Source organism: Lates calcarifer, unplaced genomic scaffold, assembly GCF_001640805.2.
Source record: "Lates calcarifer isolate ASB-BC8 unplaced genomic scaffold, TLL_Latcal_v3 _unitig_950_quiver_259, whole genome shotgun sequence".
Classification (NCBI taxonomy): Eukaryota; Metazoa; Chordata; class Actinopteri; family Centropomidae; genus Lates; species Lates calcarifer.
In genome coordinates, this window is record NW_026118117.1 from 1252858 (window position 1) to 1279022 (window position 26165).

At 41.3% G+C, this 26165-nt stretch overlaps 2 protein-coding genes across 5 annotated transcripts in view; both read left to right on the forward strand.

Moving 5' to 3' along the window:
• dok4 (docking protein 4) overlaps positions 1 to 8267 on the forward strand; it is a 58920-nt gene extending 50653 nt beyond the window's left edge. For both annotated transcript variants that reach the window (XM_018672105.2, XM_018672104.2), the window contains 3 exons: positions 753 to 891; positions 1808 to 1925; positions 2186 to 8267. In XM_018672105.2, coding sequence (XP_018527621.1) covers positions 753 to 891; positions 1808 to 1925; positions 2186 to 2331 — 403 coding nt within the window. In that variant the 3' untranslated portion in view covers positions 2332 to 8267. The remainder of the gene's footprint in view (positions 1 to 752; positions 892 to 1807; positions 1926 to 2185) is intronic.
• Positions 8268 to 11440: 3173 nt separating this feature from the next.
• Positions 11441 to 26086, forward strand: nadsyn1 (NAD synthetase 1). 3 transcript variants are annotated; one of them, XR_007812685.1, is made up of 21 exons: positions 11441 to 11656; positions 14655 to 14715; positions 14956 to 15072; positions 15374 to 15427; positions 15561 to 15650; positions 16350 to 16401; positions 16542 to 16630; positions 16724 to 16841; positions 17809 to 17940; positions 18194 to 18265; positions 18352 to 18476; positions 20093 to 20141; positions 20297 to 20399; positions 21493 to 21661; positions 21871 to 22006; positions 22225 to 22331; positions 23173 to 23304; positions 23546 to 23615; positions 24429 to 24504; positions 24911 to 25087; positions 25224 to 26086. XR_007812685.1 is itself a non-coding variant. In XM_018672061.2 (21 exons), the coding sequence occupies exons 1-21, from the start codon at positions 11572 to 11574 to the stop codon at positions 25257 to 25259; spliced, it is 2103 nt and encodes a 700-aa protein (XP_018527577.1). In that variant the 5' UTR covers positions 11441 to 11571; the 3' UTR covers positions 25260 to 26086. The 3 variants fall into 3 exon arrangements, 2 of the variants coding, with proteins under 2 accessions (XP_018527577.1, XP_050925377.1); XM_018672061.2 differs by having other exon boundaries at positions 24429 to 24557; XM_051069420.1 differs by having other exon boundaries at positions 11604 to 11724; positions 24429 to 24557.
• The last annotated feature ends 79 nt before the right edge of the window (positions 26087 to 26165 follow it).

Genomic DNA, 26165 nt, shown 5'->3' on the forward strand with positions numbered 1-26165 from the left:
CCCAACCGGTCGAGGCAGATGGCCGCCCACCCTGAGTCCGGTTCTGCTCGAGGTTTCTGCCTCTTAAAAGGAAGTTTTTCCTTGTCACTGTCTCCTAGTGCTGCTCATGGTGGATCTGTTGGGTCTCTCTCTGTAAATACCTATTTTAAAGAGTACGGTCTAGACCTGCTCTATATGAAAAGTGCCTTGAGACGACTTTTGTTGTGAAATGGCGCTATATAAATAAAACTGAATTGAATTGAATTGAATTGAATGTGGAGAAGCGATACACTTAAGGTTGACTGGAGGAGCAGCTAGTTCACAGGAAAAATATTGTGGCTGGAATTATTATTGTTTTATGGTGTGAAAAATTACCCACATACACAGTTTAAATGGAATTAAAATCACTAACCAGAAGAGGTAATGTTAAAATCACCAGACCTCCCCTAGAGAAATAAATCTAGTCCCAGTGGGATCCCAGTGATTTTGGTTTAGACATGGTGTGGAATGGCTTTAAAACTGTAATTAACTCTGTGTCTTTCATCAAATGTGTTTTCCTGTCAGAATGAAAAAGCATTCAGATAAAAAGACACTGAACCACCCCCTGAAATCCCACACTAATTTGTCACTTGTAGTATGGAGTCATGAAGGCACAGTCGGGCAGGCCTTACTATGGATCCCTAGGATGTTGAGTAAAATCCTCCATCATGCTGTACTGGCCAGCCCATGCTGTTCTGTACTCCAGCTTCATACTGAGTTCCTGTTGTGTGTAGGATGTGTGACAGTGGTGAAGGCCTCTACACCTTCCAGACCAGAGAGGGAGAGCAGATCTACCAGAGGGTTCACTCTTCTACACTGGCCATTGCTGAGCAGCACAAGAAAGTCCTGCTGGAGATGGAGAAAAACAGCAGGGTGAGAGTGCAGACACATTGCAATGTCTTGAGAGCTTGTGTTAAAAACACAGACCTTATTTCAGGTATTTAACCCCCCCCCCCCCAACTTACTTCCAGGTTTAGGACTCATTCCTGTACCACTCTATTGTTGTGCATATCTGTGAATAAAGTTAAAGCTGCATTTGTCAATAATTTTATGTTTTTATGACAATGGACAAAAAGAAAATTTGTCATTTGAAAGGAGCTCTACAGAATTTGATAATGATGCTGATGTCAAAACAGGAACAGGAAACAAAAAAGCTGGTGCAAATAGTGGAGGATTTAGCAGCCAAAAACACAGAAGTTACTGTCAGGAGTTGGTAGAGACCAAGATAGTGAAAAATGGGGAGTGAATGTTGGACTTATATTTATCAGGTGGTGTTAGTTGTTGTCAACAGGGGCCCAATAGCAATTTTTACAGCCTGAAATAGGTTGATGTAGATTGGAAGGATTATTCACAAATGCAGTGAAAAGCTTCTGCTTTTTTATTAAAACATAAAATAAAAAAATGAAGATATAGCATATTAAAATAGTCAGTAAAACAAATTGTTCATGAGCACCATTTAGTTTCTGTGTAGTAAACAGTCTCACTGTGGAGTAAAAACAATCTCTGAATAATGAGTCTTAATACTGCAGTAAGACCACCCAGATTGTTACAGTGTAGGTAAGTGAGTAATTCCCCTGATGATGCATTTGCACCCTCTCCTCTCTGAATGATAACACCTCATCCAGTTGAAGAGCTTCCTACCAAAGATCCTAGATGCCTGATTATTTATTAAGCTCCCTGTAATAATACTTTAAGTCGTGCAGGAATAGGAAATCACAAAAATCTCTGTCAATGTTGTTCAGTGTAGTTCTTTCTTGAGATTCTCATGATGTGTGTATATGAATCCCAGTTAATGTCAAAAGGTTCGGAGCCTGGCTCCTACCCCTGCACCCCCACTGCCATCCTGCCCCGATCTGCCTATTGGCACCATATCACTGGAAACCAGACCAGCATGGATCCTGGCGCTGGTAGGCCACACACCAGCCTTTTTACCTATTTTTTTCTTATGTAAGCATTATATTGTATCTCATAGATATAGTGCATGGCCACTTAATTGGATTTTTAATGAAAGTCAGCTGAGAAGTCTCATATCTGTGTGTTTAAGTACAAAGCTGGAGTCAGAACACGCTTAGCATAGCTTAGCATTAAGATTGAAGATAGGGGGAAATAGTTAGCCTGGTATCTGTTTTGTGCTGCAGTAACAGCTGTGTTCCTGCTTTGTCTCTAGGTGATGCTTCAGAAGACGACCTGCTGTCTACCCACTTGCCTCCTGACCGCCATGCCACGCTGCCCCTGGCAAACACACATGCACAATCCCAGCCGCACATACACTCACACTCCCCGACACGCTATCCCACCTACCCTGGACAGTGACATACACCCACGCTCACACACAAAGAACAGGATGCGAACATTGAGAAAGATGCACACACATTGCCCCATGCATGCAAGCACACACAGTTCACAAATAAACACACATTCTCCCGTCTTGTGTTTGTTTTACAGGCCAACGTTACACCTCACAGGACATGTTGATGGCAGGACTAACACAGACTATCTTGAATGCAGAAGGCAGAAAGAATAAACACAATTCTGCAAAAGACTGCAAGGCGATTGGGCCTCCTTACACAACTGCAGCTCCCAGAGTTCCACAGTAGAGAGGGCATATTTGATGTTTTTTCCACACTCAGGCAGATTTGTCATATATTGCCTATTGATTAAAGACAGGACTCAGTGCTCTCAGTATGCTTTAAATCACCTAGGCTGTATTCAGTGTTGTCCGACCCCATCTAAAAACAGGGGTGTTTATGTGTGTTCTGAATGGCCACTCCAGAGGGCAGGGTGAAAAACCTTCATCAATAGTTTGTGGGAAATTTTTTAATGAATTTATCTGTTTAGTTGAACCTATGATTCAATAGTAGATGTTTGGCGGCATGCAATACAACTGATAGCACATGTTACAAAATTGTGGAGTGTAACAACACAGCATTTGCTTTCATTGGCCAATACTGGTCAGTCACCTACCTAGTTCTCCCCACATCATACCACAGCTCAATTTCTCATATTCATATGCACATAAATATCTATTTTCAACTCTGTTTGTGTCAAAACTAACACTTGGATCCATTCTTGTTTTTATTAAAACTGGACTAGCCTAGCAACTCTCCCTTATGTGACATTACATACAATTTGTTAGGAGGATATGAAAATAGCAGTGTATGTCTAAATATATATATATTTTTTTAAAACCAGTCAATCAACCGTCCATAAACTCCTTATAATTGCCTAATAATTTTACCAGGAAATTTAATGCATAGAACTATATAATGTGGTTCCTATTATAGAGAAAATAGGAATTTCCTTAAAAGAAATGCTCATTGAAAGTAATTTTTGACAGTTTTCATGTAAATGGACTGTACTCCTCCAGTCATATCGACAACTCGAAGTGCTTTACACTATTGGTTACATCTACCCATTCACACACACAGTCATACAGCACTTGTTGTATGTTTAGAGTGCTCTAACACGTGCAAACACATTCACACACCAATTGTATGGCACTGGGGACAATTTTGGATTCAGTATCTTGCCCCAGGATACTTGGGTCTGCAGTGAAACCTAGAGCCACATTATGTAAGCCTTTAAGGAGGGACTGTCCAAGTGTGTGTTATTATCTGTGTGATTGATGATTCATTGTGTCAAGACTACAAACATAAAGCAGGGTTTTCACCCCACCCTCGAACATGGCCATTAAGGACATGTATAAACATATTTGTAATGGGTTGGATGACATATCATAGAAACTAGTCTGTTTGGTAGTTTTTTTTTAGGGCAGAATCCAACTTTTGGTCAAATTTCCAATATTTTTTAGATTTGTGTATACAGTAGGACTAGCAATGCTGGATCTGATGGTTTCACCCCAAGAGTTCAGAAGGTCTGCATGGCTAACAGGGGATCAACATCAATAAGCCCAGTGTATTAGATTAACACTGCATGGACCGGGGCTGCATGGTGCCTTAATAGCACCACATGGACTGTGCTATCATTGGAACTACACCTAGAATTCTCAAGTGGAAAATTCCCAGTGTACTAGTGCCAGCTGACACACTTGTATGAAGATCACTTGATAATTTCACTGTATCCACATCTGGATTGATGCCTTTTGATTTTGCTGGTAACTGATGTGATTTTGCAGTTACTGGATCAGTTTGTTGTACTGAGGTTTTGAACCACTCTGAACTGTAGAATGAAACAATGATTAGATTCATTTGTATGGATTGGCTCCTGTACTGATCTGGATCTTTACCCATACAGTTTCAGACTTTCTCTGGGATGTATCCTATTACTCCTCCTTGTAGCCACATGCTTCTGTTGAGCTATATTTGCACACCCCTGTTATTTTGCTGTTATTCGAGGTTTAAAAGTTGAAGAGGGGCTTAAAGTGTAGAATTTAACAGATATGGATTTTTTTTTTTAACTCATACTGATGATTCATTAGGATAGGACCTCACAATAGCTGATATTCAGTGTCTTTATAATTGTCCCCTTGAGTGCCAGATATTAAGTTTCCTCTTCTATTTTAGTGACAACCCCCTAAATAATGAAATGACTGACTCTCATTGGTGTGCACAAACTCTCGAAAGGGCAGAGGTGGAAATGAAACAGAGTTAGGGTTCACACCTGAGCAGTACTTGAAATAGAGGGGCTTACAGAGGTCCTCAGTGAGCTTCAAATTGCCTATAAGATGTGTGACATTAGGTCAGAAATTAAGCATGGAATTGTCCCGTTGGGCCACAGACACATCATGGTTAAATAAAGGTTTCATTTTTTCCCAATGGTCATGCCAGAGCAGCACATGAACCATTCAAGAGGGAAACAATGAACCCTGGAAAAGAAATCCCTCTGTTGGCCTGTTTAGTAAAGATTTCTTTTACCTCACATATATGGCCTATTTCACACCTTTTTGTTTTCCACTTAGTTTAACTCTTGAGGGTCAGGATACAGGATACATGGGACTTTACTTCCAGAAATCACATCACTTTGGGTGTCTTAACAGATGGTCTTGGGGGATAATTCTAGCTTATCACAATACGGGTCTCATTTTCAGAGTTTTGGCCATCCTTTCCATAATAATACTTCCTAATAACATCCTTTAATAATAATAATACCAGTGAGTTAAATAATAAGATTTGGGAACATGGCAACAATGCTCAAAAGAAGTCAGACAGGCTTTAAACGAACCTATTTGGAAGAGACTTGTGACAGTGTAATACTTACTATATACTAGTGTAATACAGTGTAATACTTGTGACAGTGTAAAGTTGTGAAACCTGAACTTAACATTTTCAGTCAGGGTCAAGTTGGGGCTGTTTTGTTACTTAATGTTTGGGACTTGAGTCTGTTATTTTCAATAAATTCATCATCTGGATGTGTTTTAAGAAGATAAACCTTGTCCAGCCAATGCATTAGCATGGAGCTTTGGGTCCTGGGTTGGCTCAAATTTGATGGGTCAAACCAGTTGGGTTCGGTGTAAAAGACATGGGGGAGGGCTTGGCTCTGGTCTTAGTTTTTGGCCCTTTAGGTGTCCACACTGTCAAATGAGGAGTTATTAGTAACAATTCAGGTGGTTTCACTTTTGGTTTTACCTCCACACAATGTGGTTTTCATAACCTGGTTAAACTGATTACTCATTTCTTTTGCTCTGTTGCTGTGTTCCAACATCCCATTATGTACAAGGTTAAAATGATACAATGTTAGATATGGTTCTTGAAGTATAAAACTGAGACCCAGACTGTAAGATATCAGAATTATCTGTCACTAACATCATCATTCACAATGTGGTGTTGCATTATTTGTATTCCTGAAGGTCAAAGTCTTCCCATAAAAGCTGTATTGTTCAACTCTATGATCAAGATCAAGAGCTATGTCTGACCCTTGTATCAGTGATACTCTTAATACACAGCCTAGATTTTCTTGTGGCACACCAACATGATTGCTGGTGATTATGATGAATGATTGTTTGGGTAATTATTTCCAATCTTACCACTGTAACTTTAATATTCCCTTCTACCTGTCCTTACTGTTTAAGAAGGCTGTCAAGGGAGACAAAAAAGAAGATTCTGTTGTCTCTAATTAAGACAGCTTGACTTTGCTACTTACTGCCTTTGCCTTCTATTACACTTTGTCTGACAAATAACTTTGCAATTCATTTTGTTGGGACTTCAGGAGTGAAATAGTGATGGGAGGGTGATGACTACTGTGCCAGGAAAGACAGGCTGCCGGAGTAAGAAAGGCTGGATCATATCTTTCTCTCCAGGCTCATCATGGGAGATCATCCCGTGACTTTTAACTCAGTCATAAGGATTTCAGACTGCTGATCTGACTGTGGAGATTTTACCACAGCAATGTAACGTCCGGGAATACACTAACCACCTGTACATTGTTATAAAATGCCTTGTATCTGGTATTTTTCTAGGTCTGATATAGCTTGATTAATGCTGGAATCCTTGTGCAACTTACATTTCATGGTTTATGGTTTTTATTTCATTTTAACAGGACAGGGCTAACCATTTTATTGGTTGTTTACATTATGTATTGTGTGTAGATATGTTTTTGTGTTCTTACCCTGGGTTTCCTGCCTTCTTGAGGGGGTCCTGTACATATTGCTATTTATTTCATATGAAATGAGTGTGTGTGTGAGAGAGAGTGAAAGCGTGTGACGTGAAGGATTATTGGAGCATTTGTTCATTTAAAATGCAGACACTCACCATGTTTTTGTACCTTGTAATGTTGAATAAGCAGATGATAGCCAGTCCACACTGTGTGGCTCTACATATAAGTCTGCACTTGAGTAAGAACAACAAGAGCACCATCCTGTCTTCTGCACTGTCTTTTTGGCCTTAGATTAATCACAGTCACATCCTCTCTATTCATGTCTGCGCCATGCTGCTGTTTTCTTTCTTTGTTTTGGAAAGAAAGTGCAGCGAGATGAATAATTCAGATTGGTGTTCCATAAAGAATCCTCTGAGAGGGAAGGCTTTTTTTGAAAAGCCTGTCTTGAATTGCTGCAAACAAACTGAACTGAGGAAAAGCTTTTTCATTAATTAAGCCAACACAGACAAATCTGGTTTAAGAACAGCCACTGCATTACTTTCAAACACAGACCTGAAACATCATGCACAGATCACATCACTTCACAATAAATGTAAAGACAAAACTATGATTGTCTGTTATGTCAAAGACAAATTTGATGTATAAAATTGGCCCCAAAATAAGATAAGTTTCTAATCTGACTGAGGATCAGTTGAATTATACTACTTTACTTGGTTTGTACAAGTGACATAATAACATTCATATGGAGGAAGTGTTGATTGTGTTGACTGATTGTCTCTTACTTATTTTACTATTAGTATTTCTGGCGATCTGTACAGGGTGTACCCTGCCTCACGCCCAATGTCAGCTGGGATAGGCTCCAGCCCTCCTGCTAACAACTAATTACTAGTAAACACCAAGTACAGCTGAGGCTGGGAATGTCATACCAATTGCAAGTATTTGATTTTAATTATTTTAAGTATTGGACAAATCAAATTTTGATCTGATGATGGCCAGAGTTCTAATAATATAAACATGAATCCCCCAATAGTTTAAAAAAAAAAACCTTTTAATCTTTCAACAAAGTGGAGGCAAAAGAGACAATCACTAAAGTTAGTAGGATACATCATCTGGAAACCATGAATGACGCATTGCCGCAATGCTGCATTTTACATTTTAAGACATTCCACTGAATAAGTGAAAATTTGACCTGCTGGTTGTACCACATGAAAACGTAGGTGATCACCAATGTCAGTAAGGTTCATCATTTGGGCACCATCAATTTTTTATGGCAATTCATCAAGTAGTTGTTGAGATGTTTCAGTCTGGACCAAAGTGGTGGACTAACCAAACCTGCTTCAGAGACAGAATTTCCTGGAAAGCCTGATTCACTGAGCAACTAGTGATGGTACTTTATGAAACAAACATCTGATTCGCTGTAAGAGACGCAACAAAGTGTTCAGTGGAGGAGATGATTGATGGATACGGGATGAAAAATGATGGCACTGACAGTTTTCCTCTAGTTTGGTTTGAAAGCACCTGATGGTTGTAGTGTGTTTTTGTGATTGTGGTGCTATCACAATGACAACATCAGCTCTCACCAATGACTATGACCATCCCTTAGCTTTGTAACTGATGACAAAATGTTGTTTTCACCCATTCACACTGTCTACATCATGTGCATGTTTTGGAGAAAAATAAAGTCCATTACTTACTTATTGGTGTCATTCTCCATTGTTGTGTCAGTCTGTTGAATGTGAGGTTGTTGAAGCTTTGCTTTGTTATTCTTTAATATAAAAATAAATAAATAAATTCTCTTGTCACATGTAAACTGTTTCATTAAGAGGAAAGATGAAGTCCAGGCTGATGTGATGTTTCAACTCATTCAACCATTAAATGTTTTGGGGCATTAAAGCCCCGGTACAAATTATGTTCATGTAAAAGCCAGTAGCTAAGCTAAGCTAGCTGACAGCATCCGACAGTCTGAATATGGTCCACACCACGGTCTGGGATGTGCTGATCAACCCGCATGATGAGGACATTGAGGGGATGACACACTGTCTGACAGAGTACCTGAATTTCTGTGTAGATGTGGTCTCCCCTGTCAAGACAGTCCGCTGTTACCCTAACAACAAGCCATGGGTAACGCGGGAAGTCAAGGCTGTCCTCAACAGGAAGAAGGCTGCCTTCAGGAGCAGAGACAGGGAGGCCATGAAGGCAGCACAGCAGGAGGTGAAACATTGTGTGAGGGAAGCTAAGGACAGCTACAGGAGAAAGGTGGAGCAGAAGCTGAGGGAAAACAACATGAGGGAGGTCTGGCAAGGTGTGAAGACCATCTCAGGTCACAACACAAAGACCAGAGCCATAGGGGGGACAATGGAGAGGGCGAACGAACTGAATGACTTCTTCAACAGGTTCAACCAGCCCTTGTCCCCCCCACCCCCACCCTCACCGCAGCCATCTCTCCTTCTTCCCTCTACACACCTCCCCACAGACACCACAACACCCCCCTCCTCCTCCCCCACCCCATCACAGTCTCCGCCTCATATCACCACAGACCAGGTCAGAGGACAGCTGAGGAAGCTCCGGCCCAGGAAAGCAGCAGGCCCGGACAAAGTGTGTCCAAGACTGCTGAAGACATGCGCTACAGAACTGGGGGAACCACTACAACGGATCTTCAACCTTAGCCTGCAGCTAGGGAGAGTGCCCACCCTCTGGAAGACATCCTGCATCGTTCCAGTTCCGAAGAAGAACCGGCCCAGCGAGCTGAATGACTTCCGACCGGTGGCACTCACTTCACACCTGATGAAGACGTTGGAGCGGCTCTTCCTTAGCCTCCTCAGACCCCAGGTGCAACATGCCCAGGACCGCCTGCAGTTTGCTTACCAGCAAGGTGTTGGGGTGGAGGATGCCATCCTCTACCTGCTACACAGAGCCCACTCCCACCTGGATAAGGGAAGCGGCACAGTGAGGATTCTCTTCTTGGACTTCTCCAGTGCCTTTAATACCATCCAGCCCCCCATGCTTCGTGACAAACTGAGCAGGATGGGAGTGGACCCCTATCTGGTGGACTGGATCTCCGACTACCTCACTGGCAGGCCACAGTACGTCAGGCTGAAGGACATCACGTCTGACACTGTGGTCAGCAGCACTGGAGCCCCCCAGGGCACAGTGCTGGCCCCTCTTCTCTTCACCCTGTACACCTCGGACTTCTGTTACAACTCGGAGCTGTGTCACATACAGAAGTACGCCGATGACACAGCCATCGTTGGGTGCATCAGGGATGACAGAGAGGAGGAGTATCGGAGACTGGTGGGGGACTTTGCTGCATGGTGCCACACTAACCACCTACAACTCAACACCTCTAAGACGAAGGAGCTGGTCATTGACTTTGGGAGGTCCAGACCAAGACAGCGACCAATCCTGTTAGAGGGAGCTGAGGTGGAGGCTGTGGACTCCTACAAATACCTTGGGCTGTGGTTGGACAATAAACTGGACTGGACAACACACACCAGCCACCTGTATGGAAAGACACAAAGCAGGCTGTACTTCCTAAGGAGACTGCGGTCTTTTAATGTCTGCAGCAAACTGCTGTGGATGTTCTACCAGTCTGTGGTTGCCAGCGTCCTCTTTTACACTGTGGTGTGCTGGGGGAGCAGCATATCAAAAAAGGACACAAACAGACTGGAGAAACTGATCAGGCGGGCCGGCTCTGTGGTCGGCATGAAGTTGGACTCTCTGGTGACGGTGGCAGAGATGAGGACACTGGACAAACTGCTGGATATCATGGACAATACCAGCCACCCTCTGCACACTGTCATCAGCAACCAGAGGAGCCTGTTCAGTGAAAGACTGCTCCTGCCCAAGTGTAGGACCAACAGACTGAAGAACTCCTTTGTCCACCATGCCATCATGCTCTACAACTCCTCACTTGGGGGGAGGAGGAGGGAGAGTAGGGTATGGAGGACAGAAGGGAGTGGTGGCCCCCCTTAAAGTGCAATAACCCACCTGGACACTCAAGTAACATACAGTTTCAGCATATCTATATTTATTATTTATGTTAATGCCACACACAGTCCAGTATACTCTGCATATTTATCTTAAATCACCCTCAATCCAATTCTATTTATATTCTTTCCTATTTTATTTACATCTTCTGCCTGTATTTGCTGCTGGAAACGTAATTTCCCCGAGGGAGTCATCCCAAAGGGATCAATAAAGTCCGTCTAAGTCTAAGTCTAAGTCTAAATCAAAGAAGAAATGAATGAAAGATATTTACATAAATAGTTGACACACATACAGTAGTGCACATACAGTAGTGCACATTCAAACTTCTACTTGTATCAAATTATTTTCACACTAAACCTGTCGCTTTAACATTTTCCATTTAAAGCTAAACATGCTTACTCAACTACTGTAGGTCCTACTTATAGTGTTAGATACTTTACTCCAGTATTTCAATTTCAATCCCCATAATTTTCTTCATATTTCACCACATTAAATTAAAATTATTGTACTTTTGACTTGAATTTTAAAAAATATATTACATGGTTATATAATACAATGGTTTCTCTACCACCAGTATCACAAAAGACAAATTTCCCCTTTAAACTATTTCACAAGATTTTAAGCAGAGCTTTATTTTATACTACTACTTCTACTATTACTACTACTACTAATAATAATAATAACAATAATCTTCTCTGCTCTCCCATTAATCTTCTCATGCCACTGGTGAGGGCCACTGATTGCCAAATCAAGTCCTCGATCCGTTCACGCCACTACTGGTTTGCACGGTGACTGGTCATGTTGGTGTTCTCCTGCAGGGGGCAGTACAACACTCAGAGGCGTCCAACAGAAGGAGCAGCAGAAGAAGACGCAGCACAGACGAATGTGTCAGTATGTGGAAAGCGGACACGTGACTGTGGTGACAGTCTGTAAGCTGTGTACTGCAAGCTGAACGTACCACCACCTATCAGTCATTTGCATTATCCGCCGTTTTAGCTAAAAACCGCCGAGAACATGGGACGAAAAGTGACTCTCGCGACCTGCTCCCTGAATCAGTGGGCTTTGGACTTTGAAGGCAACTTGGAGCGAATACTGAAGAGTATGTGTTGGGGCTCTTACTACTGTTGTATCTTTGAAGCTGTACATTAACACTTGTACTGCTGAGAGGTAATGATCACATTTAGTCGCCTTCTTATCGGAATATTTATTATTGGAGCAGTGGAATTAAAGTGGTGAATAACAGACATGGAGTTGTGAACAGGAGTTTGTTTGACATTTAAAAAGCCTTACACAGTTTGGAGGATCACATCATGTGACCTGCCTTTAGCTAAGCACACATATACATATACAACAAGTGAGTGCCTCCTTAGAGTTGGCATGTAACTACATTTACCCAAGTACTCTGCTTGAATATTTCCAAGTTAGGCTAACATTTTCTCTGGTCACGTTCAGATCAAGGTTTTCTACAGAAACATAAACACATGGTGAGCCTGGTTCCACCTCCACACTGCTTACTGTGCTACTATATAAGCCTGCTAATCTTTACTGTTTCTGCTATTTAGCATGCAAGAAATCAACACAATGAAGTGTTTTATGTTAACAGGAAATACATTACCTGTGCTGTCAGACACCAGTCAAACTACAACTTTTTTAGAATAGTTATACTGCTGCAAAACTTTTATTTTTTATTTTCTGAGGCAGTGCTGGAGCTTCTCACCACTTTCTACAGTAGGTTTCGATTTTTTCAGTGCCTTTATTTCCTTTGCGATTTGTGGGAATATAATGTGCATCAATGACAGTCAAAAAATGTGTTTATAGTTTTACAGTCAGCATTCTAATTTTTGGCGTAAATTTTTTGTGACTTTTGCGGTGCAAACACCCTGCAGACTCAAAACCTGCTACAGAAGTAGTAATGATCTGAGATACAGCTGCTGTGTTAGGAGGAGGTTTGTTACTTGAAGCTTCATATCAAACAGTGCACATAGGTAAAAATAAATGTGCTGCAAATTACCTCCACTTGAATATTCAACAGTAGACACACTATCACTCTTTTACCTCCCACACTGCTTCACTCCCAGTTGTCTGCATGTTTTGTGGTGTGTCATTTTCCATTGAACTCTTTGTTTTTCCTACTGTCATATTTTTAACTTGTACCTTTGTCAGATTCTGAATTAACCATTAAAACAACAATATAACGCACAACATGTAAAAATGAACAGGAAAGAGCAGGAGAAAACATGAAGCAGCTGAAGAAGGAAAGTCGATCCTATCTGATAATATTATTGAGTTAAGTCAAGTCAATTTTATTTATATAGCGCCAATTCACAGCAGAAGTTATCTCGAGGCACTGTACATATAGAGCAGGTCTAGACCGAACTCTTTATCTTATAAAATTTGCAGAGAGAAACCCAACAGATCCCACCATGAGCAGCACTAGGTGACTGTAGCAAGGAAAAACTTCCTTTAAGAGGCAGAAACCTTGAGCAGAACCGGACTCAGGGTGGGCGGCCATCTGCCTCGACCGGTTGGGTTAAGAAGGAGAGAGAGAGGGTTGGGGTGGGGGGATGGGGAAGAGAAAGACAACATTGCAGATACACAGACTAAGTCAAAAAGTAAATAGTAGTAGTAATAATAATAATAATAAAAATAATTAATATTATATTTTTATTATAGCTAAAGAAATAGTAATGACAAGTGAAACATTAGCAGTACTAACACTACCACTAACACTAATAAATGTTTAAATGTTGTAGCATCATGGGTTGAGCTGGATCACAGGAGCAGCAGGAGACTCTACAGCTCCAGAGGCAGAACCCTGCAGTAAGAGACATCATAGAGAGCAAGGACATCATGGACAGCATGTAATAACTACTAAGCTTAACTGATACATTGAGACTGACCCAACCCGCCCGAAGGAAACATGGTAACCTGAAATAGGAACCATAATTATATGCTAGTTAAAAGTTAAGGCATAAAGATGAGTTTTTAGTTTGGATTTAAAGGCCTCAACTGAGTCAGCCTGTCTAATATCATTAGGAAGGTTGTTCCAGAGGAAGGGAGCTCGATAGGAGAAGGCCCTGCAGCCTGCTGACTTCTTTTTAACTCTGGGGACAGACAGCAGCCCTGCACTCTGAGAACGCAGAGCACGGGAGGGAATATGAGGGTTAAGAAGATCAGACAGGTATAAGGGGGCTAGCCCATTTAGAATTTTATAAGTCATTAAGAGAACTTTAAAGTCTGATCTAACATGAACAGGGAGCCAGTGAAGGGAGGCTAGAACTGGAGTAATGTGGACAAACCTTCTCAACTTGGTTAGCATTCTAGCTGCAGCATTCTGAACCATCTGTAGACTTTTAGTGCTAACACATGGTAGTCCTGAAAGCAAAACATTACAATAATCCAGTCTAGAAGAAACAAAGGCGTGAAGAAAATAATTGTGAAGGTGTGCAGTGTAATAGAGTTTTTAGTCTGATGACTGCTGATGGTGAGCTTCTGTGATCTCATCAGACCATAGAAGCTACTTTCCATTTAAAAAGTGATGTTAGCACATACTGCATGAAATTACTGCTGTTTGCCTGTTGCACAGATCAAGAGTACAGACACTCCCTTATTCTGGGTATTACAGTACTAATGTAAAGATGTAAGAGAATCCTGCTGTTTCCTCACAGTACACCAGACTGCCACCGCCACTATTCCTCACTAGGGTGTGTAAAAATATCCATTATTTACCATGTAAAATTCATGATTCTGACCAAAACATGAGCGATAATAATTCATTCATCCCTCTGAGCTAACCAGCAGGTTTTCGTCTTGAGCAAATCAACATTTTCTCTCTTTACTGTTGTGATTTTGTGCGGTGCACCACTTTTCATCTCACTGATGATGCTGCTCAGAGATATGTCTGCCTTTGTAGCTTAGACTTTTGTTTTATCTGTCTCTCTCATGTCTCCTAACTTTGTGCAAGTGCGATACTGAATTGCTGCACAAAGCCCTTCAAATAAGGCAACTGAATTCTGCTTCCACCACTGGTCAGTGCATATGCAAAACCAACAATCATTTTGCTTGGAAACAATAATCCTGTCTGCATTTCTCCACAGGTATTGAGATTGCCAAGACTAATGGAGCCAAATACAGACTGGGCCCAGAACTGGAGATATGGTATGTTGGAAAAAAACATTCATTAGTTTCCAAGATGAATACATTCCCTTATTAAAAATAAAAAAATATGGTTATCTTGGCCAAAATTGTCTTGGTCCAAAATACCATCTTCTGGATTACCAGCATGAAAACACTGTGAGTGCCTTGTAGGTCATAGGTTTTATAATTTGCTAACACTGCCAGAGTTTGGAGCTACAGTTTTACTTTAATCACCTCTTTTAATTCACTCCATGTTTACAGCGGGTATGGCTGTGCGGACCACTTCTACGAGTCAGATACGTTGCTCCACAGCTTTCAGGTCCTGAAGAAGCTTCTGGAATCTCCCATCACCAAGGACATCATCTGTGACGTGGGAATGTGGGTATCACCTTCAAACAGACACACAGTCAGAACAATCCCAGTATTCAGCTCGGCAGTCCTGTCTTTAAAGGCTATGTGATACCTTGGCAACATGTAGCGACAGCACGAGATGTTAAGCTGTCATCAGTTTTAATTCAAAATTGAAAATTCAAATCAGTCACCATCTGTGGAAAGGATGAGAGGACTGCTCATTAGAAATTGGCTGTCTCCCAGTCTACCCAGTAGATCTCAGCTTGTGTAGCTGTAAGTCCCATTTGGTAACACATTTGACTCAGTGTTTGGATTCTGTTCCCCTCAGGCCCATCATGCATCATAATGTGCGCTACAACTGTAGGGTCCTGTTCCTCAACAGGTACGTCACGCCACCACACCACGCTCTGTTTTTTCATGCATTTATATATTTATATAACAGGACTGGACAAAATCTTCCCCATTTTCAGATAGAGCATGTTTTTATCACTCAGCATGTTTCTTCCATCCTGTAGAAAGATACTGCTGATCAGACCTAAAATGCTGATGGCCAACCATGGGATCTACAGAGAGGTGCGCTGGTTCTCACCTTGGAATCAGTTGAGGTTGGTCATCTTTCAGAAGTCACTGACATTTATACCAACTGATGTATTAACTACATAAGCAAGTCATTTCATATCTTGCTTACTTTCATATGGAATGAGTATAATATTTTATTTGTTAGGTGTAAACCGGGGAATACAGGGATGTTTTTTAACATATTCTCCATTTACTGAACTGCCTGCATCAGACATGCCTGTTTTCAGTAAACCATAAGACGGGTGCTCCAGCAATTTCATATTGACCTTCCAAGAAGGTGGAGGACTTGGATGAGATAGATGGTAGAAATCTGTGCCACAGAGGTCAAGATAGTTCCTGGCCTTTACTTCCTGGTATGGATCAAATTATAAAAGCACTGGATCCAATTTCTGTATTGACACAAGTTAAATAAGATAAGATAATCCTTTAATAGTCCCACAACAGGGAAATTTACAAATACACAAGATACCTTTAAATATGACCATAGCAGAGTTGTTGAAATGTGTGAAATCTCACTGTTGCACAAACTGGGTAAGGACTTCTACAAAACTAGCAGTCCACATCATTGTAATCTTTGAGCAAAGCTACGTTAGAATATCTCCCAAAATGCTGGGAGTGATTCTGGAGGGGTGAAACTGATGCAGTTTTGTTTATAACTAATGTAATGTTATTTCACCTTTGGAAATGTAGTAAAAGTAATTTTCTCTGTGTTTTTTCCCCTCAAGGAAAGTGGAGGAATATTTCCTGCCCAGAATGATCCAGGAGGTAACTGGCCAGGTAAAAAAAAAAAAAACTGTCATCACCTGTGTTTAACTAAGACTTTTGATCAACTGAAGGAAAACCCAGGCCCCATAGCAGGGGGGAAGGTCATTGGTTTTTATTCCCCTCTTTTTTGTGTGCATGTGTTTGTTCAACAGAATACCGTCCCAATTGGTGACTGCGTGCTATCCACAAAGGACACCTGTATTGGCACTGAGATATGCGCAGAGCTTTGGAACCCCAGAAGGTAGGGCAACAGAGGACTGTATGGGTGTAGTTTCTGTGCATTTTCAAAAACAGTCCTAACTCCTGATGACTGAATGTTGTCTCTTTACCTTAGTCCCCATATTGAGATGGGTCTAGATGGGGTTGAAATCTTTACTAATTCATCTGCTAGCCACCATGAGCTCCGCAAGGCAGACCAAAGAGTCAACCTGATCAAGTCAGCCACAAGCAAGGTATCTGCAAATCATACAAAACATTTGCTCATCTGTTCATGTAAAAACATGATGTATTTAAGATTGCTCTGCTCTACAGTTTAAATTAGTGTCCTGAAATGAGGGCGACTATAGCAGAGGGGCACATAAAGAGAGATAAAGAAAATATGAATAAAACAACTGAATAGACAATATTAAGTATTATACAAATGCTGGTCTGTACAGGTGCACTTTTCAAGTGGGAACCTATGTAACAGAGTTAATATATAGCATGTGTGATTCCACTTGCCACCCCTCACACTGCTTTTTTATTAATTACAGTTTTATTTTATTGTCATTAAACGCAGCACCCCTGCTGACTAGGGTCATGCACCCGGGGAGATAGCAACAGCTTTGCTGTGCTGTCTCCCTGGTGAGTGCACACATTGTTAGCTCTGGAATTATTTTGGATCATTCATCTTAATTTCATATCTAAGTGGTTGTTTTTCACGTTATTATATTTTTATCCCTATCGGTCAAGCATATTCTTTTGTGAGAGTATGTTTTTAATTGTTCATAGCCTGATTAGCATGTGGTGTATTAGCTAACATGCATTTTTTTATTTTAGCTTCACAGTGTGAGAGCATGTTTGGTGCTTCTGATGAGACTGACTCTATACTTTCTTGCCAGGAATAAACGGCCAGTGGCAACAGTGGTTTGGTCTCTGTTTGGTCATAATTAACACAACACACAAACACTACTGCTACACCTACAAGGTCTGGTGTAGTTGCAGTATTAAAATTAGGAATTACACATATTCCTGAAATGGTCCAGCACTACCAGCACCTCAGCAAGACCCTTCATCATCTGTCACCCATCTGGGCATACACAGAGAGAGCGAAGCAGGAAATCACTAGAGGGCAGTGTCGTACCACAGATGTAGGACATTTGAATCTGCAGACATTTGATTTAAGTCAGTCCTGCATTCAGTGTATTGTTGGTTTTCCAGAGTGGAGGTATCTACCTGTATGCCAACCAGAGGGGCTGTGATGGAGACCGTGTCTACTATGATGGTTGTGCCATGGTGGCCATCAACGGAGACATTGTTGCACAGGGAGCACAGTTCTCACTAAATGATGTGGTATGTATGGATGTGAAAAGAGATAGACTCAGTTCAAAATGTACCTGCAAATTAGTCTTTAGGCAGTTGAAAATCAAGAAAAACAAGACACAAATGTTGTGTATAGGTTTCCTGTGTATGCAGGTGTATATGGGCTGCAGGGCAGGTCACACAATGTGAGAATGGGCAGACAGCATTCCTGAGCCTACAGGTCAACATCATATGAAGATGATGTCACAGGAGCCACACTGATCTGTGTGTGTGTGTGTGGTAGGAGGTGATTATGGCCACAGCTGATCTTGAGGATGTCCGCAGTTACAGAGGAGAACTATGCCAGCCACACATGGTGAGACAGCAGCACCTTCCAGCCTTGTGATGCAGCTAATGAAGCTGTTCAAATAATGGCTCTGATGCAACACTACTCTGTTGCAGCAAAGTGAAACCAAACCTTGCCACAGGGTCAAAGTTGACTTCTCTCTATCTACTGGTGATGATCTCTACCTCCCTACGCACCAACCTATAACATGGCACTTCCATACACCAGAGGAAGAGATCAGGTACAAATACTACATATAAAATGCTGTAATAATACGATAATAACCATTTCATTTGCTACAAAATATTTTAGTGGAGAGGAATAGCTCAGCATATCAGCAGTTGTTCTTTGTGGTTAAAAGACCAAATTTGGCACATCCATTGATAGATATTGGAAACAAAACTTGATACTGGGCCATCACAAACTCGCGCTCTAGATTTTCAAAATCTTTCCTACCCCATTGGATCCATATGCAAACTCTCCATTTTACTGAGGTCTGAGCTTTGCGACGGCCACTCCAGTGTCTCAACTTTGTCGTCCTTAAGTCATTTTACCACAGCTTTAAAAATATGCTCGGAGTCATGGTCCATTTGGAAGAGCCGGCTGTTGTCTTGAGATATTGCATCAAAATATCCACAACTCAACTGTCCTTCCTCACGATGCCATCTGTTTTGTGAAATGCACCAGTTGCTCCTGCAGCAGAGCACCCCCCACAACATGATGCTGCAGCTAAATACCCCCTGTTTGTCCTCATAGACATTGAAGCAGTAGCTCCTTCCTTCCTGAGCAGCCTTTCAGTTTATGTGGATCTTATATTTTGACACCTGTTTCCTCCAGCATCTTCACAAGGTCCTTTGCTGTAGTTCTGGGATTGATTTGCACTTAGGTCCAAAAAATGTTCATCTCTAAGACACAGAACACATGTCCCTTCTGAGTAGTATGACACCTACATGGTCCGGTGGTGTGATTTTCCCATGATGTCAAGCAAAGAGGCAATGAGTTTGAAGGTAGGTCTTAAAATACTTCTACAGGTAAACCTCCAAATGACTCAGATTATGTCAGTTAGCTTAATTATCAGAAGCTTCTAAAGCCATGATGCTGTTTTCTGGAATTTTCCAAGCTGTCAACTTGTATTCACACAGTCACACAGTCAACTTGTGTGTGTAAACCTCTGACCCACTGGAATTGTGATATGGTGAATTAAACAGTGTAATAATCTGTCTATAAACAATTGTTGGGAAAATTACTTGTGTCATGAACAAAGTAGATGTCCTGAGCAATTTTCCAAAACTGTAGTTTACCCCTCACTTGATTCTTATTGGCCGCACTATCTAGGCTACTCTCAAGCCACGCCTTCATCAGTTAGTCTGAATCCTCTTGCATCACTTTTTCAGATATTTTTTGTCCTTACTACCAACTCTACTATCTGTCCTTTTTTGCTACCTGTTGATCTGGTCACCTCCACTCAAGACTAGATTCTCGTTGGGCAGATAGGTGTAGCACTGTTTCATTAGAGCAGACATCTTCATAAACTGCTTCGTAGAGTTGAACCAGGCTGTGATCAGACTACATACTTCGAGACTGGACCTCTCTGAGTTCTCTGAAGATCATCAAGGGAAAGTGGATAGTTTTCATCAGTTCCTCAGCAAGTTTAAACTTGTTCATCAGAATGCCAGTCTGCGGCCCAGTATCCTAATTTCTTCTAAATATAGAAAGCTGTATATTTGGTGCTTTTATCACAACATGAACAGAGGGTTAGCTGTGCTGCTCCTCTAGATTATCTTTTGCCTTTTTGAACTCAAAAAAACCATCTATGCCAAACTCCACTGTACAGCAGTTGACACCTGTGTTGTTCAGTCTAGGGCCGGCCTGCTGGCTGTGGGACTACCTGAGGAGAAGTGGACAGGTGAGAAACAATACATACTTTGAAAACAGTGCTGCAGTACTGTATGGACTTGTGTGTGTGTGTGTTATTTGGATTATTGAGTCTTGAAATCATTGAAATGAAGATGGAATTAGACTCTGACACGATGATTGTGGTGGTTCTGATTTATCCTTCAGGCTGGTTTCCTGTTGCCTCTGAGTGGAGGTGTCGACAGCTCTTCCACCGCCTGTATTGTCCACTCGATGTGTGTGTTACTCTGCCAGACAGTACAGGATGGAAGTGAGTATGATTCAGTTTGCTTTAATTGTAAACACACAGATAGTCTCAATGTGACTATTCACACATGTTCTTGTAAAGGAGAAGGTTGGTCATATTCCATATTTTCCATATTTTCAACAAATCTTGTGTGCCAACCAAAACCACCAATGAACATCTCCTACTCTGTATTACTGTCCAAAAACTACAAGCACATTAGTGAGCCATGATTATGGTGATATGACCCATCATTAACTATGATCACAGACACTGTAGTTTATTTTGACTCAACAAATGTAATGTCTCCTGTTTGTATGTTAAAAACCACAATGACCAGCTGTCTTAGCCCTTTTTATATTAAAGAAACTTTATATGTGAGTGGGCCTGGAGCTGAGGGTCAGGAAGTAGAAGATATTGACAGACAGGCTAACATTCTTGGTTTTGATCTTTTCTTGAGATTTGTTGGCAATAGTAAATGGAGTGCACTTAAATAGTGCTTTTTTTAGTCATATTGACCACTCAAAGCGCTTTACACCAAAGGTCACATTCACCCATTCACCCCTTCACACAGCACGTGTTCTGTATATACACTGCACTCTTACATATTGACACATAAAACACAACAATAAAACGTAATGATAATAATAATGGCACATGTTAGAATCAGGGGGAAGAGCAGGATGCACTGAGATACAACAGCTCCAATGTCCAGTCTGAGAATCTAGCCTTGGATCATAGTGTCATGCCTCCCTCCTTGCTGTCTTTTCACTCAACCAAACAGGACTTCCAAGTCTACTTTTCTCTTACCCTCCCCTCTTCCCTTTTTCATTAGCCCCTTTTACACAGCGTTTTCAAGACGGGAATATTGTGCTGTTATTTCATCTCGCCATTCTGTATGAAAGGTACCTCACTGCCCTACCTCAAAGCCGACATGGAGGGTTATCACAGAGCCAAATTGACATCTGTGTAAAAGGGAGAGCTGGCATGGTGGCATGGTGGAACTGAGGCTGCTGTGTTACACAGCATGCCTCTGATTCCATAATGCCGACATGATGTATAAAATGATATGGCATTACACTGCTTTTATGTGGTGTTAATCGTTCTTTCCATTTGTCAGACAAGCAGGTACTGGAGGATATCCGCAGGGTAGTTGGAGATGACTCCTACTGTCCCCAACATGCAAAGGAGCTTTGTGGTCGCATCTTCACTACCTGCTACATGGCCAGTGAAAACTCCTCAGAGGACACACGCAACAGGGCCAAAGACCTGGCCAATCAGATCGGCAGGTAGGCAGAATTCAACTTGAAGGGCTCTTTTTTGGTTGTATGTTGCTTCATACTGTGTAAGTCTAGCAGCCTAAGGCCATTGCATTTTAAAATAACTGTCAGTGGATCACAATCATTACTGTAGAGGAGGGTTAAAGGGTTCTGTCTGTCCTCTCAGTTGCTTTTGATTAAAAGTGTGTTCATTGTTTTTCATTTCTCTTGCTTTGCAGCACACACATGAGTATTAACATAGATATGGCAGTGGAAGGCATTCTGGGTATCTTCTCAGCAGTTACTGGAAGGTGGCCTCAGTTTCGTGCCAATGGAGGAAGCCACAGAGAAAACCTGGCTCTGCAGAATGTGCAGGTCACTCACTCTCTCTTTTCTTGTTTGCTCTCAGTCTGTGTCATTACACTACACACAGTTTTTTTTACTAAGTACTGTATGTTCTGTATGTTCTGACAGTTTAACCACAGTCTTTGCACTGATGCTTCAGCAAGACAACTGTGGCCAGTTTGTAATTTTATTAACACCACAGACAGTTTTGTACCCACTTCTTGTGTGTGTGTTGTGTTCACTCCCAGGCTCGGGTCAGGATGGTCTTGGCCTACCTGTTTGCCCAGTTGAGTTTGTGGGCCAGGGGTAAGCCAGGCGGATTGCTAGTGCTGGGATCAGCCAACGTAGATGAGAGGTATTAGAGGAGCTATTACCTGACCACAGACATGTCTGCAAAATTTCCTGTGTCTCTCTAAAAGAAATTCTACAATTGTGACTGTTTCATAGGAAACACAGCCTCCATGAGACTCTATGAAGCCCCTTTATTCAGTGCGATTTTGAGCCGTCTGAGATGAAAGATTCATGAGAGAACTGTGGTGAAATTCTTGGTGGTCAACCCAAACTCGTGGTATTAGATCACACTTTGTGAGACATGTCCACTGATGGTTGATTAGGAGTTTTGACCACACGGCCTGCATCAAAATTCCAGTAGAATTGTTGCTGCCACAATTGTTCTACTGATGCCACTGGAAAAAAACAAAATCTTGCTGACAAAAACATTGAATCTGGTTCCACTTTTGCAAAAATGCAGAGCAGTGTTATCCAGTTAGATGCTGCTTTAGCCAATCAAATAAGTGCACATTCCTGGTAGACTATTTTAATCAACATGCCCTGACTATCACAGCCATTTTGTTTGAGTACATTTTAAGACTCTGAGTTGACTTTGATAGTGCACTAAAATGAGATGACACCAACATATATAAAAATCAGGGCACCAGAATTGGGAAATGGTTGTTAATGTTAGTTGTAAGCACAGAGGACTTACTGGTGCAAAACTACTGGTATGGTCCTTTTATTTTTGTTTAAGGAGGTTATTTCCCTGTTAACTGGCAAAGTGGCCGTCAGAAACATTGTTGGTGTGGCGAAAGCAGTGCAACTGCTCAAAGATAAATGTTCCTCATCTTGAGACAGAACACATTTTTGTTAGAACAATTACAGTCTAACTTTTCTCCCATTAAATCACTTTTCTCACTCAGTCTAACAGGATATTTCACAAAGTACGACTGCTCCAGTGCTGACATCAACCCAATAGGAGGCATAAGCAAGACAGACCTGAAGAGTTTCCTGCTTTACTGTGTTGAGCAGTTCCAACTCACTGCTCTGAGAGGGTAAGCACCCTGTAAGGTAACATACCTGTTATTACTGAGAACTGCGAGAACACCCCCACACCCCACCCCCGACATGGGTGAGAAAGTCGCACCAGGATTTATGGGAAATAGCAGCAGCACAGTGTGGTTAGGTTCCACACAGCAGTCATTGTTTTATTAAAACTTTGTCATACACCACTAACCACAAATAGAGAATGCTGGATGGTTTTCAGTTTGTCAGTGGTTTTGGTTTCCTCTGCAGCATACTAGCAGCTCCACCCACAGCTGAACTGGAGCCACTAACAGATGGACAGGTGTCGCAAACAGACGAGGTAAGACAGACCTGCAATACGAGGGCTCCAACAGCTATTTCATTTTATACACAAAAATAACACTGCACAAAAATATTCTCACTTTTTTTACTTGTTGCTGATTCAGGGGACAGCACAGGGGCTGCTGGGTTACTGGAGGTAACTCACTGGCATTCATCAGATTAACAGAACTCTGTTAACCAACAATTTGGAGGGTTGTGTCTTTTTCTTTGCCTTTCCAACACCAGAAAAAAGCATGCCTGGCTAACTTGCCTATTACTTATGGTAGTATCATTAGTTAACAACGTTATTTAATGGGGTAACATTAAAAAGCCCTGTTCAGGACTGGCACACAATGTTGAAGCTGGATAGTTTTCAACCAACTCCCGGCGCTCGCATGAATTAACGAAGAGCTGATAAAATCTAAAAGTCATCATTTCAGCTGATAATTGTCTACTAGAAATTAGAGGTCTGCTTTTCTCTGAATCAAGGACTATTTTTTGGTATTACTAAGAATTTCAGCTGGTAAGTCTGCCACTGTTATCATAGTAAACTGCTTGTGAACTACAGTATATGCACAGCCTCAGCAGGCTCAGCAACAGTAGTAGGGGGCAGGAGTTGGGTCTGTTGTTGCAAATCAAGACAGGTTTAAAATCACTGAATAGCACATGCAATATTAAAACCACAGAGCTGGTTCACACAAATTACTCTTCTTTCTACCTGAAAGACTGAACCGCTTATGACTAGCAGCTCAGTTACTCTTAACATGGAATCATGTTTTCTTTCATCTTTCTCTAACCACCACCACTCCCCCACACCCCCACCTCCCCTTAGGTAGACATGGGGATGACCTACTCAGAGTTATCGGTGATCGGGCGTCTGAGGAAGATCTCTAAGTGCGGTCCCTTCAGTATGTTCTGCAAACTCATTCACATGTGGAAGGATGCTCTCTCACCCACTGAGGTCGGTCAGCTCTGTCAGGGTGTGGGACATTCTTCTACTCTGCTTTGGGACAGCCTAAACCTGTCCTCCACTGGAAAAAATTCATGGATAAATTCTTAAATTGTGTCTATTTTAGCATCATTGGCTTACGTGTTTATTTTCCCTGGTTACATCATGAGTTCACCATTAACGGATAGATATTTTTCCTGGAAGTAGAAGGTTGGCAATATTTAATTATTTTTTATTACTTTTTATAATGAAGATTTTGTATTCAGCAGTGGCCACCAAGATTTGTATCCAGAAATAATCATAATAAATCTAAAATCAAATCTAAAAATGGCCAATACTAGCAGTTTATTGTCGTCTGTTTTCAGGTGGCCCAGAAGGTGAAGCACTTCTTCAGGATGTACTCAGTGAACCGCCACAAGATGACCACGGTGACGCCATCGTACCATGCTGAGAGTTACAGTCCAGATGACAACCGCTTTGACCTCCGACCTTTCCTCTATAACACACGCTGGAGCTGGCAGTTCAGGTGCATCGACAACCAGGTAAAATAAGTCAAATCTGAAAAAGACAATGATGTAGACATAAAGGGATAAAATGTGAACAAGGATAAACAATGTGATGTATGCCAAATAAACATCTTTCAGAAGCTGTTTCCATTTCTCTTTTTCTTTCCCACAGGTGTGCCAGATGCCAGCGAACGCCTCAGAGCAATAACAGCCTGAGGTTTGCAGCAGTGAAAATCCATGACAGCTGTGACAGATCTCAAAGATCAATTATCCCTTGGTGATTTTCTACAGCTCTCAGTAAAGCCAAATACTTGTGCTTACAAGTACAGGGCTAAGTCTTGATTGAAAAACAAACAAACAAACAAACAGTCCTTGTCACATTTGTGACAGTTGACTACATGTCAACTACATGTCATCATTCCCAAAAGTTAAGATGAAAAACAATCATTGCAAGTCTTTCCTCATGTGATATGCAGTATTGTAGTCACTTGTAGAACACATTTAACATATTAAATCAATATGTAAGAAATTAAAGAAAACTTACATGTTATCAATACTAAGTAAAATCAATAATTTCTATAAAATCTATTTTAAAGTTCAACCTGATGTTGTCCACTGCTGGTTTTGCAGCTGATGTCTTACTTAAACTGTATGTGATCTAGTGAATATATATTATGCAACAAAATCAACTAAAACCAGTTAGATCCTCAGAAAGGGTTTAATTCACTCTGTTGTCCACGGTTGACCAACATGACACAGTATTTGCAGTATTAGTTTTTCCTCTGGAGGTCCATGAAGGCCTGTAAATCACTGACAATAATCATACACATTATACACACACATAATCCATCTAATCTGTCACTACATGATCTATAGAAATGTTTGTTGATGGAATGAATAAAACATGCTCAGTGGATTCACTGGTGGAGGGTTAACACTGTCACAGACCTTTTGCTGTAATGACTGGCACTCTGAGGTTATTGAATTACACAGTGTTAAAGTGATGATGGACATATTAAATGGATTCAGCTATATTGTTTTTACATGTCTAGAGTTTAATGATAAATGATTCTGTGTGGAAAATGAACTGGAGAAGGCTCCTGTCTGTGGAAAC